This window comes from Oryza sativa, chromosome 12 (assembly GCF_034140825.1).
Source record: "Oryza sativa Japonica Group chromosome 12, ASM3414082v1".
NCBI lineage: Eukaryota > Viridiplantae > Streptophyta > Magnoliopsida > Poales > Poaceae > Oryza > Oryza sativa.
This window is the reverse complement of record NC_089046.1, coordinates 24089890-24109771: the sequence shown is the minus strand read 5'-3', so window position 1 is coordinate 24109771 and position 19882 is coordinate 24089890. Positions and strand designations below refer to the sequence as shown.

Genomic DNA, 19882 nt, shown 5'->3' with positions numbered 1-19882 from the left:
GGTGGTATTTATAGCGGGGGATGGGGGGTTTGGGGTTAGGGGGTTAACTAGGGTTTAAGTGAACCAGTGGTGTAATTAACGGGGTGATTAATTAATTTGATAAATAATCTGTGAGGGAGCATACTGGATCTTGCTAGATAGGAGTAGATCGATCGAGCTGGTGCTGGTCAGCTAGGTAGGGACAGTGACGCGGATGAGATCGATCGAAAGCTAGCTTTGCGTGTCAGAGGCAATACTGCTTCCATAGGAGTAAAATTTAGGGCGTGTTTAGTTTACCCCAGCTACCCCAAACTTCTAATTTTACATCACATTACATTACATCCAAAACTTTCCTACACATATAAACTTTTAACTTTTTTTTTCCAAACTTTCAACTTTTCCTAAATTTTTAACTTTTTTTTAATGAACTAAACACAGTCTAAACAGAATAACTCCCTCCTACCTATTTCATTCTTTAATTTTTTTTCAAAAATCAATTCCTATCTGTAGTGATCATGTGCTAAATTAAATTTTTAATAGAAACCCAAGAAGCCATTTTTATGTTTAATGGTTGCATGTTCATTGGTTTTGGCACATGGTAAATGAATTATTTTTTTTGTCTTAGTGTAAAAAGAAATAGGACTTAGACTTTTCGAAGGAGAGAGTAATGTTTAAAGTCGTAATATAAAATATTTTCCCTCTAATCTATTTTAAGTGCAGTCGTGGGCTTCTATCTTAAACGTTTGATCATTCGTCTTATTTTAAAAAAAAGGATAAGTCCATTTTACGCCCTTCAACTATTTACCTTGTCTAAAACACACCCTCGAACTGTAAAACCGGATATCTAACACCCTCGAACTATTAAAACCGGACACTTTACCCCCAAAGCAATTTTAGGCTGGTTTTGGTACAATTGGATGCCACGTCGGATGCCACCTCTAAAAAAGAATTCCACGTCACCAAGAGGGAGAGGGGGTCCCACTAGTCAGTACACCCCTTTCTTCTTCTTCCTTCCTCTCTGCTCTTTCCCCTTCCTCCCTGAAAATCTCAATGGAGCAGCCGAAGTTGCCGACGAGCTCCCTCTGTCTCAGCCTCCATCCCGTTTTCCACTGGCCTCACTCCCTCCAGCCCCCAGCAAGCAGTCTCCCACCGCTTTCCTGCCACAAATCTGCCCTCCTCCATAGCGGGTTGAGATCGGCACACGAGATAGGTGGTGGCCAAGGTGATGGCGGTGGCGAGCGGTTGTGGAGGGGGTCCCTCGAGCTCCACGCCCTTCGGCCATCGCCGCTAGTAACGCCACCCAACGAGCTCCAAGCCCCTTGGCTGCCACTGCCAGGGAGGAGAAAGGTCGGGTTGGGGGAGATTGGTTTGGGCAGCATGGAGCTTGTAGAGCGTGGTGGTCTTGCCATCGTCGAGGCCGACGACGACGATCTTGTACTTCTTCGCCGGGAACATCAAGAACCACACCAGCGACATCCACGTCCCCATCTTCTTCCTTCTTCCTGCTGCTCCTCGAGCCGGCAAACTCTGCACCATGGCCGTCGCCGTCGAGTGCCGCGAGCTCCTCCCTAGGCCATGCCACCGGTCGAGCTCGCCGCATCCGGCGTCACCACAACCGCCGTCGTCGTCGCCAGCGGCCGGCTCCACGGCCGACGGATCCGCTGCCCCGCGACCTTCGGACGCTGGCCGACCTAGCCGCAGCTGCAGCCGCCGCCGCCGCCACCGCTCCCGTCGTCGTCGCCGTGCCCGCCGCCGTCACGGATGGAAGGCCGCAGCCGCTGCCGGTGCCGAGCCCGCCGCTCCAGCCCGCCACGCCGCGCAGCTCCCGTCGGTGAGAGAGAGAGAGAGAGAGGAGAGGAGGAAAGAGTGAGAGGCTGAGAGGAGAGGAGAGGAGAGGATTTTGCTTCAATAATTTTGCTGACTTGGATTGACACGTAGATACCACGTAACCAAAAAACCACTTTGATTTGGTTTTGGGGGTAAATTACACGGTTTTAATAGTTAGAGGGTGTTAATAGTTAGAGGGTGTTAGATACCCGGTTTTGTAGTTCGAGGGTGTATTTTAGACAAACACAAAAGTTTGAGGGCGTAAAATGGACTTATCCTTTTAAAAAATTTTAATTTTTTTTAAAAATAAGTCACGCGTAAAATAATATTCATCATTTAGTAAAAATTAAAAAAACTAATATTTTTTTTATATAAAATGGACGGTCTTGGAAAAAATGCACTTAAAATGGGATGAAGGGATTATCATATTTATATTAAATTTGTAGGTTTTTATATCTTATTGTATATTTATTTATTCGGAATGGAGAGAGTGGATGCGGATGATGATTGATGAGTACTATGCATGCAGGTGTAGGGTTTGGGTTCTTTTGTAGCGCGTGGCTGCAACGTGAGTCACACGATCCATGTACTGCAGCTCCGTGCATTGTAGCTTCGGTGAAATGTGTGTATCGCGTGTAAATTTGCTTTTCTTTTTTTTTTTTCGTTTTTACTATTGGGTTGGTGGCAGTAAAATGAAGAGAGGGTGCCAGTGTGGTACCGTACAGTAATCTGCCATTGCACATTAATTACTAGGGTCTAGGGTACGGAGTACTTTAGTACAACCATAAGTTTTTTCTCAGCTTTAATCGTTCATCTTATTTAAACTTTTCTTATAATTAGTATTTTTATTGTTATAAGATGATAAAACATAAATAATATTTTACTCGTGACTTATGTACTTAAATTTTTTTAAATAAGACAGACGGTTAAAGTTGAGCGAGGAAAATCATAACAACACTTAAAACGAAACGAAGGGAGTACTTCATAGTGGCCTAAGAGCACCCGCAATGATAAAGTAAGGTGCTATCTATAAAACATGTACATATCAGCAATAGACTAGATTAATAGTAAACCACTTCAATGGTATATCTACATGGGTATCTATAGCTCTCTAATCTATTGCCTCGTTTTTCTCTATAGACTATCTCCAGGTTAGTAGATAGTTTTGTTCTCTCTCTTCATTTAATCTCTTCCAAGTAAAAAAATATGCTGACATGGATCTCTTATAGAGAGCCTATAGATAACCATTGCGGGTGCTTTAAGCAACTCGGAGGCATGCCAAATAAGGTAAATTAATCGAGTATTATAATCTTAGTGGTAAATTAATAGTATGATATTTTTAGAACCTTTATATAAGTGAAAAACTATTTACACAAAATAAGTTTAGGGAACATGTCCTGAACAACAAAGGGAGTAATATAACTTACTCCCTCCGGTTTCATTTTAATTGACATTTTGGATAATGACACGGTCTACAAGATACATCTTTGACCTTATTTTTTTATTATAATATATATAATAAATAAATGCATGTTTACTTTTATTATAGTACTTTAAAAACAAATCTATATATGTTGTTCTAGTTCCTATAAACTAAATATTTTTAAAGTTATTAAGAGTCTAAGTTATAAAAGTTTGATCTCAACCTTGTTCAAAACGTCAATTAATATTAAACTGAAGGGAGTACTCTAACAGCCGAAATGAACCGGTTTTTAGCTGAAATTTAGGTTGGTGGCTGTAAAATAGAGTGGCCTACATTAACCAATCACTGCACTTTAGTAGGAGTGTACTTTATCCTTGATAGTGGCTTTTTAGCTAGTGCGTTTAATTTGCATGCGGCGTCGGCACATTGCGTGCGCTTAATTAATGTTTCGGATAGGTTCATAGGCACAAGTTTTGCAAGAATATTTCAGTATTTTCTCTCATGTCTTAATCCGTTTCATATTATAAATCGTTTAACCTTTTTCTTTATATTTTTTTTAAATTTAACTGAGTTTATTAAAAAATATAGTAATATTTTCAGTACAAAACAAATATATTATCAAAATATATTCCATTGAAGGGAGCAAATGTGAAATACAGTAATTCTACTTGCTTTCCTGTTCGATCGTTTCTAAATTTTATTTGGTTTTGCTGATGGAAATTTCATTTTCTGTGGAATTAATTATTTTGCATTATCCGTATATTAATTTTAAATTTTTATTATACATAATTAGTGAAAAGATGGATGCATGGAGATCTGAGCACCGACTGGCAATCAGCTGACAGAGGTGTAGCACGGGCTCGCATAGGAAACTGGAGAGCCCATCAACTGGATGGGTCGAACTGACAAAGCAAGGATTAATTTAGTTTAATGGAATCGCCTTGGCTTAATTACTTTAATCTAACCACCATTTCGTGCTTGGGGAATGTTCCTTCACATGCGGTTATTTCTTCATTAGTTACATCTACTACGTGCGTATTTACAAGATGCTTGGGACGCGGGATATATGTATTCCTGTACCTTGGTTGGTGGCACTTCACTTGTCCTCATGTCATTTTTTTTTTTGAAATTACTTGTCGTCATGTCGGCACTGAGATATACTCATTCTGTCAAAAAAAAAACGAATATAGAATTGGATGTGACGCATTCCAGTACAATATTCAGATTCGTAGTAACATGATGTGTCATATTCAGTATTGGTTTTTTATGGGATAGAGGGAGTAATGCTTTGCTTTGGGGTGCTCAGGGACTTTGGGTTTAGCCAACTTCAGATAATTATAATTAGGGAGAAATTGTCCCTTCTGAAGTCTTAGCTAGTAGCCTCCGAGGACGGTTTCATATAAGGGAAGAGCTTATGCTGAGTTTGAATCAGCTTCTCGACTGATTTTTTACCCTTTTTTTTTATGAGAACGACTTCCAAACTTCGAATGATACACTTTTCAAATAACTTTCTGTATAGAAATTTCTATTCAAAACTTGATAGATCCAGTTTTCAAGTTTTAAGTCTAGCGTTGGACAAGTGAGCAGGGTTACTCGGCTCGCTCGACCTCCCAAGCTTTCTTCTTAGGTTAGGCACAAGTGAAATGATTTGGTTTCACTAATTTCGTGTATTGCCAATTGGTAGTGCTGCGAGAAAGGAAAAAAATACACGAAGAGTTTTCTACACATTTTTGGATGCAATTTTTTTAATCTTATGTGACATGTCATTGTACAAGGCATACTCGTGTGGATAGATGAATAGTTAGATTGGCAAATGACTCACTAAACTTACATTTATATGAACATTTGCCAAGTAGAATAAATTATATGACACACCTAAATAAATTGGATGACCCTCCGTGCATTTTACTCAGGTATAATCTTGTCATTGAGATAGACACATTACCTTTTGTTTTAACTTAATTCATACATGCACCACTGAGCATTATTGGCCACTAAATCGACTCAAACGTATCAAGACAGCATGCATGTAAAGGCCAACTTATTCTTAGATCTCTTCTGTTCTTTTCTTTTCTCCTGATATTGAACAGTAAGGACTGATATGTTTGTTAGGCCAGGCCAACTCATCTTGGGCTGGGTCATCACATTATCATGATTCATTTTTGATGGGCCTCAATACTGGCCCATCCATGTGTGCCAAAATTTTGCCCAAAATATCAGCCCATCAAAAGGATGGAACTTGTTGAGGCCCATGAAAAGGAGGACTTAAGTGGCCCAACAGGTTTTGGACCTAAGCCCTAATATAGCCTTGCCAGAGCTTGTCTTCGCCATTTCAACAACAAAGGATGTGTTCTTACTCCCTCGTTTTCCGCGTACATTTTTTTCAAACTACTAAACAGTGCGTCTTTTATAAAAAATTTCTATATGAAAGTTATTTAAAAAAAATCAAATTAATCTATTTTTTTTAAAAAATAGCTAATGCTTAATTAATTATGCAATAATGCATGCTTCGTTGTGCGTGCCCTCCTCCCGAACGCAGCCAAAAATGAAGTTTCACTTGTTCTACAGCTTCTGTCAGTGCTGTTCATTTTCTCATAGGAGTAGAAACAACTGACAGAGTTTTGATGCTATTTGTCATGTAATTTTTCCCTTCAATGAAAATGCTTCTATTCAATGATTATTGGGCGAGCAAGCAAACTTTGGTGGTATTCAAGAGCGAAAACCGCCAAACTAAAATGTTCATTCTTACGGCGAAAAAGCAGAGAATAAGGCAGAGGAATTGGTCTTTATCTTTAAACTTTTGTAGATTTTTCTTTGTAGTACAGATTCCTCGGCTTTAACCACTGGAATCATGATTAGTACAGTGATTATGCATGCTATTTTACCCCAAACCTATAAAGCACCTGACACCCAAGAAATACTTTTGAAATAAATAGGCAGAGCCTACCAAGCATATCCGATGGTTTATTAGTACCTTCAAAAAAATAGAAGTTAAATAAACAGAATTGAAAATTTTTCAAGTGAAGCAAAATGGTTTTGTGGGAAATTTAAGTAACTAGCAACATGCCCGTGCTTCGCTGTGGTGTATTAAAACTAAAAATATTTGTTTGTAACTGAAATTTTTTTACACTGCTTTGGTACTTTTATCTCGCTAGAAAAAGTCTCAAATGATAGAGGGAAATATAGCTCATAATAAATTATTATTCAATAGTGCGTTGCTACGGAGTAATTTCAATTAAAATCACAATAAATATTTTTAGGATTTAATTTGTGATATGAGTCCTTTTAGAGTAAGGCATTCTTGATATAAATTTGCCAATAAACAACATGTTGAAAACAATATATTTCAACATCAACTAAGGTTTTATCGCAATTAAAAAAAGACTAACTTCCTCTTGTTGGGTAATTGTATTTTGTCAGGTAATTTTTATTTTTAGTTTTTCTATGAAAATTAGATTGGAGATATATTTGAGAGAGACAAAGTGGACTTGCTGCTTTAAAAAAAGACTAACCATACCAAATGTGGCCCAACAACTCAATCACACGCTGTTAGTGCTTCATGTGCTGCGTGCGGCCCAGTAGTGCTGCAGCGCAGAGATGGAGGCCAGCTCGATGCGGGATTGATCCGAGCCACTCGTTTTGATGGACGGTTCGGATCGGTTCAGAATCCATTAAAACGGCCGGTACCAAAACCCTAACCCTATTTCAGTTTTTCCTGTCCTAACTCCCGATCCTCTCAGGCTGAAGTGGTGATGACGCACCACGATGGATGAAATCTGATTGTTACGTTTAAGGCCCCCTTCTAAACTCCAACTCTAAACTTGAACTTTTTTGTTTTTCGTTAACACATTTCCAAACTACTAAACGGTGTATTTTTTGAAAAATAATATATAAAAGTTATTTAAAAAATTCAAAGGAACCCATTTTTCAAATTTATAATAATTAATAATTAATTAATCATGTATTAATTGCTTGCTCTGCCTTTTTTTTTAAAAAAAATTGCCCATACGAGCGTGACGGTGGACACGAGCGGAGAGCGAGAGAGCGGCGCGCCTCGTTACTTCCGCCCGCCTCTTTTTTTTCTCTTCTCCGCCTACCCCTATCTCCTTCTCATCTGGCGACCCCTTCCCCCTCCCCTCACCCTCTACGCACGCCGTCCCCCTCCCCCTCCCATGGCTCCTTCCCAGCACCCTCTTCCTCCGTCCCCTCCCCCCCTCCATGGCTCCTTCCCAGCACCCTCTTTCTCCGTCCCCTCCCCCTCCATGGCTCCTTCCCCATGGCCAGCAGCACCCTCTTCCTCTCTGTCTCATGTGTGGTGGTAGTGGTGCCCTCCCCTCCGCCGGATCCAGTGGGAGGGGAGGCGGCGGCGGCCCGGTTTCCCGGAGGGACGGGAGGGGAGACGGTGGTGGTGGGGCGGCGCCCTCCCCTCCGCCGGATCCAGTGAGAGGGGAGGCGGCGGTGAGATGGTGGTGGCCCGGCGTTCGGATCCAGCGGGAGGGGAGGGGAGGGGAGGCGGTGGCAACCCGGCGTCCCAGCGGCGGCGGCGCCCTCCCCTCCGCCGGATCCAGTGGGAGGCGGCTGCGGTTCGGCAGTGGCGGCGGCACCCTCCCCTTCCGGTTTGGTTTTTTTATTTGTGTTCTTGTAGTAATGTTTTCTCTAGGATTTGGATAAAATTTGTGTGTATATGTTTCAGTTTTCCCTCTCCTATTCAATTTGTATGATGGAATTCCGGATGGGATTTTGGTTGTGTGTATATGTTTCAGTATTCCCCGTCCGATTCAATTTGTATGATGGAATTCCGGATGAGATTTTGGGGGCGGATGATTTGGGGGGGGGGGGGGGGGGGGCACGGACGAAAAAACAGCGCACGGACGAGGTGACGATTGGAAAAATACGAATCTTTTAATTAGTTAAGATTAACTCGCAGAAAACGAAAACCCAGCTGTGGTTTATTGAATGTTCCTGATTCCGGAACAGATTCGAATTTGAAACACAATCAATTTGTCTGGTACTCTCAACTTGATGAGCTCCTTTTACTTTACCGGCTTTGCCCGATTTCCTAGACAAGTTCGTACTATAATTCAGCTAATGATGATGACATATCGAGCTAAATCCCCAAATTTCAACTTTGCCTTTAGTTAGCCAATGCAAGGCACTTTTCTCTGCAAAGAAGCAAGGTATATATGCATGTCAAAAGTTAAATAAAGTCATATTTATGTTTAGTCGTCATAAAAATAGAACCATTCGTATTGATCGATTGAATTCGCACACGGTACGCGCATCAGCCGCTCGTGCATGAACTTTTAATTTGGATTTGAGGCCGTGTTTGAACTTTTCTACTAGCTAGATTGGATTTTCGAATTTGCGTCCTTCATTATTCAGTTTTTGAAAGTATAATTTGCGGACTACCTGGATTGATCAACTGTAGTCGCTGTTGTTTCTCTCTCATGGAATGAGGACTAGCCTCCTCAGCTTCAGAAAAAAAAAATGAAGCGTAGAAAAATGTATTTATCAATGAAAGCGTAGAAATTTCACAGAAGTTATATTAAGTATAGAGTAGTATATAACTTGTCTATTTTGCGTTAATTAACGCGGAGCAGGGACGATAACACAGAATGTTTTTACTTAATTATCAGCTCTATATATATAACAAATTACTTTCTAGATAATATATATGATGAAATTTATGGTAAATAACGAATTAAATACACCATGTAAATTCATCACAACACGAGAAATTTCATACTGATTGATTATTTTTTGCTAGCCATTGCTAATGGCGTAGCACATCGAAAAACAACACAGACGAACACCAAGTATGCTCCAAGCCAAAGCTCGAGCTAATTACATCTCCACAGCCACAGATCGATGCTAATTAAGATTAATTAAGTAGTAATTAACATGCTCAAAGCCACAGCTTAATTGATTAATTAATTTATTATTAAGCCCATGCATGCGTCAGCATTAGGCACGGGATTTCTCTTCTCGCCGTCGTCTCGCCGGCGAAGCGAGCGATCTAGCTGGAGGCGACGACGGTACGGATGAGCATGTCGCTGGCGGCGGCGGCGGCGGCGGCGGTGAGCATGGTGGGCGGGCAGAAGATGACCTTGAGCTCGCCGGGGGAGCGGCAGCTCTGCGGCACGGGCTCGACGTCGCCCGGCGTCGTCCTCGTCTGCGGGCACCGGCCCTTGAAGTACTCCGGCGGGCCGCGGCAGGCGGCGCCGTCGGAGAACCGCTGCCCCAGCGGGCAGTCGCAGTTGAGGTCGACGACGCAGCCGAGGGCGGGGCACTGGCCGCCGCCGACGGCCTGCGGGCTGACGACCACGGGCACGTTGAAGCCGTCCACGAGGCTGACGCTGTACGTCGCGACGTCGCCGCCGCCGTGGACGCTCAGCTGCGCCACGGTGGACGGCGGCGAGGCGCCGGTCTCGCACCCGGCCGGCGGCGACGCCGCCGCGTCGCAGCCGGTGCGCGCGGCGACGCGGCCGGACCACGGCGTGGGCGGGAAGGCGAGGGAGATGAGGGAGTTGGGGTCGAGGCGCGCGGTGTTGTCGGAGATGGGTTGGCCGGAGGTGGGGGTGACGAGCGGCCACACCGGGTGCGGGCACAGGTTCTGGATGGTCAGCGTGGTGGCCGCCACCGCCGCCGGCGAGGTCGCCGCGGCGGCGGCGGCGAGGAGGACGGCGACGAAGGCGAGGGCGCTGGCCATTGCTAGCTAGCTAAGCTGAGTTCTTGCTTGGAGTGTGTGAGTTTGAGTGATGAGACGAGCTGCTTTTATAGGCGAAGTTTGGATTAAAGAAATGAAGTTTAGGCTAATCCTAGGATAGGATTGAATCTTATTTGAGAAGATTGGGACTTTAACCCTTTGGATTTTTCTTCTAAGATAGACAAATTAGGGGCTAATTTGAGGGGGGTTTTTTAGAGGGGGCTAATTTGAGTTGGTAGCCTTGTAGGGATTAAACTAGTTGGTTACTCCTACTTTGGTTGGGTACATATATCTCTGATGTAAAGGATGGATTGAGTTTCATTATAATTATAAGGAAGAGATTTATATTGATTGTTTCTGTTAAAAAAAACTGCCTTAGAAATTAGATAGTTATGTTCAAACTACATTAAGGTTGATTTTGATTTTAGGATTAATTTTAGGTGCTCTTTTCCGCACTTCCATTGTCTCTCTTTTCATGTTTGCTAAAAGGCCAAGTAAGATATCTATCCAAAACTATTTTTAAAAATCAAATTTGAAATAGTTTTGTTTTACAATGAAATGGGGAGGCAGGAATTAAGTGACAACCAAACTGCATCTGGCATATGGAAAATACACCATGCAATGGGTTGGATGGAAGAAGTGTTTCATTTATTGCCCCTGAACTCCTGAAGTCTATCTCGGTTAATTTCTCTCATTTTTATCTATGCTAAAATGCTGTACTAGTACCTCTCAAAGCAATCTGAACCTTTTTGTAATTTGAATTCTCCAGTCTGAACCAAGAATCATCCTTAATAACAGAGGGCATTATCAAACAAATCATATCAGCTGGCTGGTCAGAATCTGGAACTGAAGCTGTATTTCTAAAGCTATGTGATTGTTCCTGAAGAGCAGAGACACTTGGAACAAATTACGTTGGAGCAAATAAAGAACATGTCTTCAGAATTCAAAATCAGACTAATGCGACGTGACATGAGGGAAAAGAGAGAAAAAAAAACACTCTCAAAGGCTCACCCACATATAAAATCATGTGGTTTCATAAGGAAGCTGTCTTACTCTCATCTAACTTCCACTTCCCATTCTAGTGTTATCGCCAAGCCTATGATTCATGCAAAAATAAAAGCATATTGGGCTATTCGAATAGAATTGCAAAATGAACATAAGTATATATAGGTAGTGATGTATGACAGGAATTTGTTTTTTTTAAGTTCATATTAGGTATTTAATTTATTTTAAAACTAGAATACATCAGAACTCAGAAGGTACTTCCATTCATATCCTTCATGGTACTGCTAGTACCCTGAGAGAGAGAGGAAGAGTGATAGGAAAGAATATTAATACTTGGAACCACATGTTCTTTTAGCTTAGCTTCTTCCTAAAACATTGTCCATACAAGTATATACAAACAGTTATAACAATGCCCAATCAAAATATTGGTAGTGCCAAAACCTGAGCAAATTTTAGCACTAACATTTCTTTGGTAGGGTAAAGTTGTATTTGGTTTCATACAAATTAGAAGCCAAAACTTTGATTAGAATTTAGAAATTGCCAAATTGAACATTGGCAATGTTAATTATTTGGCTTCAAACTAAACAACCGTGCCTACTCTTCAAGCTATCAAAAATATTGGTAGGGCACGTTTAGGCTTCAATCCAGAACGGCCCATAATACATTATATCTATGTAGAGAGGGATGGCTCCGATCACTAATGCATTATACCTTTGTAGAGAGGGATGGCTCCGATCACTGACATTTGTAGATGTTCAAATCGGTTTAGCTTCAGATAACTTCCTCTTGAAAACTTACCGAATCTGACCGCAGTGGAATCAAGAAGTCTGAACTTGCATGTGGCAGCCAAATAATACGCATCCCGCAGTGGCAGTGCAAGTGCAAAGAAAGAACAGAAACAAACGACCGATTTGATGATCGATGGCAACCGCGTCGAGAGGAAACTTCGCTGGGTTTGCAGTTCGCACTGCTACGTGTGCTAAACGTAGCGCACTACTGCTACTAATGCACACATCCATTTCTGCAAATCGAACAAATCGGCCAACGCGTCTGTAGTTTTGCCAACCAGCAAACCTGAGGCAACTTCACCACTCGGATAAACAGAAAATTAACAAATGAATCAAATTCATCATTCAATTTCGAAACTTTACACTAGGCAGTAATAACTGTATATACAGCCACAGAGGGACTGGGCACCAAACTCTTACCGAATCAAACCATACGAGCATACCATGCAAGCAAAACACCATATCATTTCAACGCATTTCACCATATTCTCATAATATGCCAGCAAATTATATGACACATGGGGGGAGAGAGGAGGCAGAGCTCCATAGAATAATACAATTTTTGTAAACAAATTCAACTCGGCCAACCGCCTCCCAAAAAAACCACTCCAAGACCTATAATTGTTTTTGTTTTTCAGCAGCCCAGCTTCTTCAAGGAAACTGAAATGGAGCAGAGGATAGTAACCCAAAAAAAAAGAAAGAAAGTACAAATGCCTGCTGCTCCGATACACCAGGAAATAAAACCGATGCACGCGAGGACTTGTACAACGGCGTGCTGTACCGGACCGGACTGGACCGAAGTTTTGATAAAAGGTGAACTCTTACAAAACAGACCAAGAATGAATGCAAGACAATGCAAGTGAAGAAAATGCTAGGAAATTAAAGAAAAGCTACCAGCTAAGGGAGGGACAGAACGCTCAGGTCCGACATAATGAACTTTGTCGCCCTGAGCTAATACAAAATAATCCTGTGACAATGCATTCGAGCCCTCTTTTTGCTTAATTGAAACATAAGCAACTGGACCATGTATCGAGTGACCATCCGACCAAAGTTCGATGCATGCAATGAATGCAATGGAAAACGATAGCACCCAGACCCTACGCATGCCAAGCCATGCCGATGAACAATCGGGATGCCAGGCAACTGTAGAAGCTCATCTCACCTCCAGTAAGAAATGAAGGTTCTAGATGCCTTAAGCAAAGTTAGCAGGCAGCCAACTTAACCCTCTCTTCTGCAGAAGTGATAAGGACAGGCTGACACATGTATTGATGCATGAGTTAGTGAGGACCTCCGACTCTGCTGTAAGGATGGGTTGACTTCTCCAAAGAGCAGGTCTAGACATGATGCAACCAAGACCCGGACATGACAAGTGGAATGATGCATGTGCAGACTCGAGACCAATGTGACCTCAACCTGAAACCGCACGGCTGATTGCAACCCTTGCCCAATCAGCTGACTCTTTGACCAGTGGATCATCAGATGCTAAGCACTCCTCCAAAAATTTCTTGCTTGAGATAGATTGATTGATCAAAGGGCCAGCATGGACACCCAACGTGTCCGCGAGATCTCCCAGTACACCTATCGCAGTCTTCATCACAGTATCATCCCTGAAAAGCATATATGACATCGATTTAGATTTTGGTAGTTAACTAAAAAAATCGATGTTAATAATGAGGATTGCAGCGAAGCAAAATATAAAGTTAAAGACTTACATATCCTTCCCATTGTAAAGAGCATCAAGGAAATTAAGAATATTGGGAGCATACTGCATCAGTAATTGTGTCTTAGGGGAGCTCTTAAATCCTTGAAGAATACCAGAGTATGCTTCCAGTATTCCATTCCTTAATTGGTTGGTGTAATCGAGCATTTCATCATCAGCTGCAGCAGCATGCGCCGACAAATCTGCTGCACTTTGTAGCATGGGCATGGCATATATCAAATACTTCTCAAAGTTCTCCCCAATTGCCAGTGCAATATCGCCAAAGCATGAGAATATAGGTGGCTTTACAGATCTATGCAACTGATTGCTCGACAAGTCCTTCAGGAGTTGGGTCATGATTCCATCACAGTAAGGCAGAATTTTGTCCTCCAGTGCCCTGCACAAATCACCCACAACACCCACGGTAATGGCACAGACCTGATACTCCTCAAAGTTCTGTAGTCCCATCTCCAAATACTGATAAAACTGAGGCATGTACTTCGAAAAGTTTGGACCTGCCGCATATGCCAATGCACCAATAGCAAGCATAGCCTCCTCATGCACAGTGGCGTTTCGACAGGCAAAAACTCTCAAAAACAGTTCCATCATTTGATCGGCATATTGCAAGAAGGAATATTTTGTTGACTCCATCGCTCCCAACTTCTGGATTATGACCTGCAAACAACCACAGAGAAGGCCCTGCAGTTCGCTCCGCTTCTCCCTCTCATCAGTTGATAACTTTCCTGCCTCAAGTGTCTGATGGAGCTCCATCATGATCACAGGTACCAACTGCATAACAATAGGGCCTGTTTCTTCAATGGAGCATCTGACAACTTCATTTAGAGTTTCATAAGCTGCAGTACGCAATCTGGATTCTCCAGCATCTTCCCTATGAGTAACAAAGAGAAGGCTCTGAATAATATCTTGGAAGAAGGGAGTTAGCGGCGAAGCGGATCCTGCATCCACATAGCCTTGAGCAAGGAAATAGAGTGCTCCGCATGCCTTCTCTGCCACATTTGGGACATCCTTCATGCTTTGAAGAAGCACGGTAAGTATTTGCTGACAGTTCTCAGATGTGATAATAGGAGCAGTTTCAAGTGCAGAACCATGAAGAAACTCAAATATTCTTCCAAGGGTCCAAGCAGTTGTGTCCTTCACATGGTTACTTGGGTCATTCACCAGTGCAGACAACATAAAATTCAATGCGACATTAACAAGAGGAGCAAGTTTATCAGCTGATGGGCCCTCCAAAATGGAACCGAAAGCATATGTTGCAGCCTCCCTGTGCCTCCAATCAGGCTTTGTTATGTTCTCCTCAACAAAAGGCATCACAAGAGGTACAATATCATCCCCAACAGTTCTCGCCACAAGGCCCAAACAAGTACCCCCAGCCATTGCAAGATTCCAAGCACCTTCATCCAAGTCTTGGTCTTCCTCCTGCTTGAGGAGGGTCTCTAGCAGCATTGGCACTAAGGCAGGAAGTGCTTGCTTGATAAAATAGTAGCAAGGAACATCAGAGTCAGCTGTAAACTCACTACTGTACTCATCCAAAATGTCAATTTCCTCATCACATATGGAGCTCCAAAATTCAATGGCCTGGAGTGCAACTGACTCCTCATCTCCCCTAACAGCCTTAGCAGTAATATTAAATATGTCCTGCATGTACGTAGCCAGCTTGTCATAATAAGTGGATGAGATAGCCACCAAGCACTCGAAGGCAGCCTGCCTTATCTTCACATCAGTGGACTGAGTTGCTTCACAAACAACTCTCATGATATAATCACGTTCCATGTCGTTGGAGAAGTTAACCTGAGCAAAGCCCAATGCATTATACAATGCCCGTGTTGCTGCAAGCCTCACATCAGAATTCCCTTCAGAAGCATTCATACCCTGAACAACAGCAGTAAGAATTTTATTGACTTGGTCTTGGTCAACAGCTTCTGGAGAAACTTCTTCACATAAGTAGCCAAGTGTCTCAAGCGTCGCTTGCTTGACATTTGGCTGGACCTGATGTATGTTTGAGAGCAACGACGCAATAAGTTCAGGCCATTGCTTCTGTGGAATCTCAATTCCAGCAACCTTTGCGATAACTTGAGAAGAGGTAGATCTGGCACTTGCAACAGGAGATGAGAGAGTTTGCAAAAGAAATCCTTTAATCTGTGCCTTAACGCCAACATCTAGTGCCAGCCATCTCTGGAAAAGCTCATTCTTCCTGTGCTGCTCCTTGGCATCCAGTGCATTCTTGAGAATCAAGCCAGCCAACCTCCGGCTTTCCTCAGGTTTCTCCTCATTGGCCAACTCATTTGAGAGGGAGAACAAGAAACCTGGGAGGTTTTGCTCCTGGAACTGCTTAAGGCTTTCTTCAGCAAGCTTCCTAGTCGCGCCATCAGGAGATTGTGCACTCAAGAGAACTTGAGTAATATCCAGTGACATATTGACTCTGAGACCCCAAAAAAGGAATTAGATAAACAATCATGGCTCATGGCAAAAAAGTATTACACATATCTAACATGTATAGCTTCGCAGAGATGCAAAATAAACAAGACCAACACATAGTAAAATCATCTAGAATACCAACTGCAAAGCCACACAAGCTGCACTATGTTCCTCTATAATGCAAAGTTAACAAGATACGCATATATCCAGAATTACACTTAGTAGATATACTTTAAGCATGCCAATTCATAAGGAGAAAAAAATCATCTGGTACAGCAGGCAACATGAGAAAATAAACCACAAGATGCTAGTTCATTAATAAGATAAAACAATAAACATGCAAGAAATGAAGTATATATAGACAGTACAATAGATAAGAATATGCCGATAAATTGCTGGACCAGAAAATAAAAAATACGCCAATAACTAAACAACATACTGTAGAAATAAGACGATGTGATACAACTTCGAAGCATTCGATTGGCACAAAAGCTAATGAGCTTTACAAGACCATGTATGATGTATCACAAATACCAGCATAAAAACACTAAGGGGTTAATCATTCATCGATATGACCTCATCCTATATACAATATTCTATTATAAAAAAGTCGGTGTACTGTGTTAGCTTACTAGATTCCAATATAACATAGAACAATAAAATCAACAGAGGAAAGACAGGAAAGCAGTGAGACACAATACTTGTGCAGACGAAAACAGCCGGCCACAATAAAACAGTCCATGGCATATTCATATTATAAATTATAGTATTATACTAGCAGGAATCAGCTGGAAGCTATGAAAATAGGAGCTGCAGCATAAAAAAGGACTAGCTTGGTCCCCGGACAAATTTAGGAATTAGCTTTAGCTCTTACTGAAAAGGTAACAGCATGAATGAATGAACGAGTTCTAGGGGGCTAGACTGCTAGAGCTACACACACAGTTCAAAGTACAGCTAAATAGAGGCAGGAATTTTGGCACGAAGCAGTTCATAGCCAGAAACACTTCGACCAATTCCATCCGTAAAAGGAACACCAGAAACACGAATTCATCGTAGCGTTCGATCGAATCTGCGAGACGCGACTAGACCACACAACGAATCTAAGCTTCCCACGCGGAGGAATCGCCAACTACACGAGCTCTCACACGAGTACTCCGCTCAGATCTAGCAACCCCGCTCCCGAAACCGATCGCATAGTCACACAAAAAAACCGAGCAAAGCGCGCGCGCGCCCCCCACCCAAATCCACCGACGAATCGGGAGGCGGGCAAACCGCGGGACGGAGATCGGAGCCGAAGATCCCGATCAGATCGGGACCGGGCCCCAGATCCAGCCGCGGGACGGAGATGGAGGAGGAGACTAGGGTTTTGACCTCACTTACGTCGCGGGGGGGTGTGCGGGGGGAGAGAGAAACCGCAGCGGTGAAGCCGCGCGCCCGCCGCAGCAGACGTCGACAGCCGGAGCCTCCTTCTCCGCGCGCGGGTGGCCCCCCTGCCGCTGGCCCGATCGGCGGCGCGCGGCGGCGGCGGCGAAGAGGAGGAGGAGGAAGCGAGAGAGGAGAGAGAGAGAGAGAGAGAGAGGAAATCAAATAATGCGGGGAAAAAGAAAAGGGAAAAAAAGGTGGCATCTTGGTGTGGTGGGGGCCACGTCACGGCGCGGGGGTTGGGGGGATGTGAGCCGTCGGATGGGGATCGGACGGCGTGGGTGGTTGGGAGGAGGGTTTTCGATTGGGTGGGCGGTTTTTTTTTCCTTCTCGTTTGGTTTTTTGGGTTTGTTTGGAATTGGACGCTACCGAGTTTTTGCTTTTCGACGAGTCATCAGTTTATAGCAGTCAAGTCGGATTTTAACTGCAGTTTCCATCGGTTACTGCTTTGCCTTTTGATAAATTTTTATCTGTTTTTTAGAAACTTGATCAACAGCATTTCATTGATATGTCTAAATTTTCTTTTTCATATGTTTAAATTTCTCAAATACGAGGAGAATCATTATCTAAAAAAAATCAAGGAGAATGTCTAATTATTTTTTTATTTTTTGGGTGAATATTACCTCTGTCCCAGAATACTTGTCATTCTAGATTGTTTAGCATATATTAATGTTATAAGAAAAGGACTATAATTACCTTTCATAAATAATGCATGGTTCGATGTGGGATGTTGGTTGGAGGTAGAATGGGGAGAAATTTAAATTGGAGATGGTTGATGTGACAATTAGTACTTTAAAATGACAACTATTTTGGGACAACTTTTAAATGCTAGAAAAAAAATATCATGGGACGAATGAAGTATTGATTTAGTCTCTAACTTTCAAAATTGTCTATTTTGAGTGCTTAAATTGTTTTACCCACTCGAGATGTCATGTCAGGTGAAATCTTAATGGATAAGTAAAAAAATAAGACTAGTAGACTACTTCGCAATGGACAAAACAATATTCTTTATATTTCAAAATAACTCAAATAATAAAAATATACATAAAAATATGATATTGGATTATTTTTCCAAGACAGAGGAGGCAAGTAAGGACTAACCTCCCCATAATTTTGTATACTTTGAAATGCTATTGTCACCGTATTTTTAGTTCACATCATTTTTAAAATCTTAATGTCTATAATTATTGAGTGAATAGTTGATCTTGCAATACCGTGCTCGGCACTAATATAAAAGAGACAGAAATTAAAGAATAAATCGACCATCTACTTTAATACAAAATTTAAAACTTATGAGGAACCCATGACCAATAATTCTAGCCGCGCTCCATGATCCAGCCGTGCGTGACGGAGCATGGACTTGGACGGTTTCCGGGCTTCTCTCTTTTTTTCTTTTTTCTTTTTTTTTTTTGTTCCAACGAGGAAGAATCGCCCGAAACAAGTGCAGCAGCTCAAACCGCGTTTCCAGCTAGGCCATCAAACCTTTATGTCGCTCCAGCCCATCAAACCTGGCCCACTTCGGCCCATATTAACATGGGCCGAAAGCCCAGCCCACCCCACATGCCTGGCCGGGCCGCAATTTTTGTTGCACTTTGCAGTCGCACACGCCCCGCCCGTCCGTATGTCCAGTTCGTCGTCGACGGCCATTTTACGAGCATTTTTACCTTTTCTTTTCTCTTTTATGATTTTTACAGAGTAGATCATTCAACTTATTTAGGTGTGACATAGGTCATTTTTCTTTAAAGATACATGTTTAGATCAGTAATGTGAATTAAGTTAGTCATTTACCTATCTAACTATATATAGAAAACATACTTTCTCCGTTTCACAATGTAATTCATTCTAGCATTTCCCACATTCATATTGATGTTAATGAATCTATATAATTCATTTTAGCATTTCCCACATTCATATTGATGTTAATGAATCTAGATCTAGATTCATTAACATCAATATGAATGTGGGAAATGCTAGAATAAATTATGTTGTGAAGCGGAGGGAGTACCTTGTACACATGACAAGTTACGTAGGATTGAAAAAAAAATCACATCTAGCTAGAAATGTACAGAAAATCCCCTGTGTATTTTTCCTTTTCTCATGATACTAACAATTAGCAATACACAAGATTAGTGAAACCAAGTCAGTTTTGATGAGTTTTAGTTATCCACCCTCTCTCCCTTACCATCAAACCCTAGCAGCTTTCATCTCCTCCATGTTTTTATTCCACTCAATTACATTGTTAGATCTTGCAATCACTTTGTAATGTGTGCATGAGTATATCTTGCAATCATAGGTAGCATGCCATGTGTAAGATATACTCGTGTGAATGGTTAGTTTGTGTTCAAATGGTGAAGTTGAGAACTAATTCCTCGCGCATACAAAAGAGAGCGAGTCATTAGCATATAATTAATTAAATATTTATTTTTTTTTCTGATAAATGGATTAATATGGTATTTTAAAGCAAATTTTATATATTATTTTTTAAAAAAATGTATCAGAAAGCGTATGTGTGAAAAACAAGGGAGGTGTACTTAGCCTTAGACAAGAATAGAACTCACTCAAACTCACATTAATACGTATTTTAAAAGTAGGTGACC

General features: G+C 42.0%; 2 protein-coding genes across 2 annotated transcripts; both read right to left on the bottom strand.

The window, feature by feature from the left end:
* Nucleotides 1-8948: 8948 nt before the first annotated feature.
* Nucleotides 8949-9976, bottom strand: LOC4352567 (osmotin-like protein). The gene has a single exon (XM_015763443.3). The coding sequence runs from the start codon at nucleotides 9936-9938 to the stop codon at nucleotides 9246-9248; it is 693 nt and encodes a 230-aa protein (XP_015618929.1). The 5' UTR covers nucleotides 9939-9976; the 3' UTR covers nucleotides 8949-9245.
* Nucleotides 9977-12173: 2197 nt separating this feature from the next.
* Nucleotides 12174-17412, bottom strand: LOC4352566 (importin subunit beta-1). The gene is made up of 3 exons (XM_015764405.3): nucleotides 17244-17412; nucleotides 13441-15867; nucleotides 12174-13335 (listed from the first exon to the last, which is right to left on the bottom strand). The coding sequence occupies exons 2-3, from the start codon at nucleotides 15858-15860 to the stop codon at nucleotides 13137-13139; spliced, it is 2619 nt and encodes an 872-aa protein (XP_015619891.1). The 5' UTR covers nucleotides 15861-15867; nucleotides 17244-17412; the 3' UTR covers nucleotides 12174-13136.
* Nucleotides 17413-19882: the final 2470 nt, after the last annotated feature.

Coding starts and splice junctions, on each gene's coding strand:
- LOC4352567 (XM_015763443.3), bottom strand. CDS start 9,938: ATGGCCAGCGCCCTCGCCTTCGTCGCCGTCCTCCTCGCCGCCGCCGCC.
- LOC4352566 (XM_015764405.3), bottom strand. CDS start 15,860: ATGTCACTGGATATTACTCAAGTTCTCTTGAGTGCACAATCTCCTGAT. Junction 13,336..13,440: donor CTTTACAATGGGAAGGATAT/GTAAGTCTTTAA, acceptor TATGCTTTTCAG/GGATGATACTGTGATGAAGA.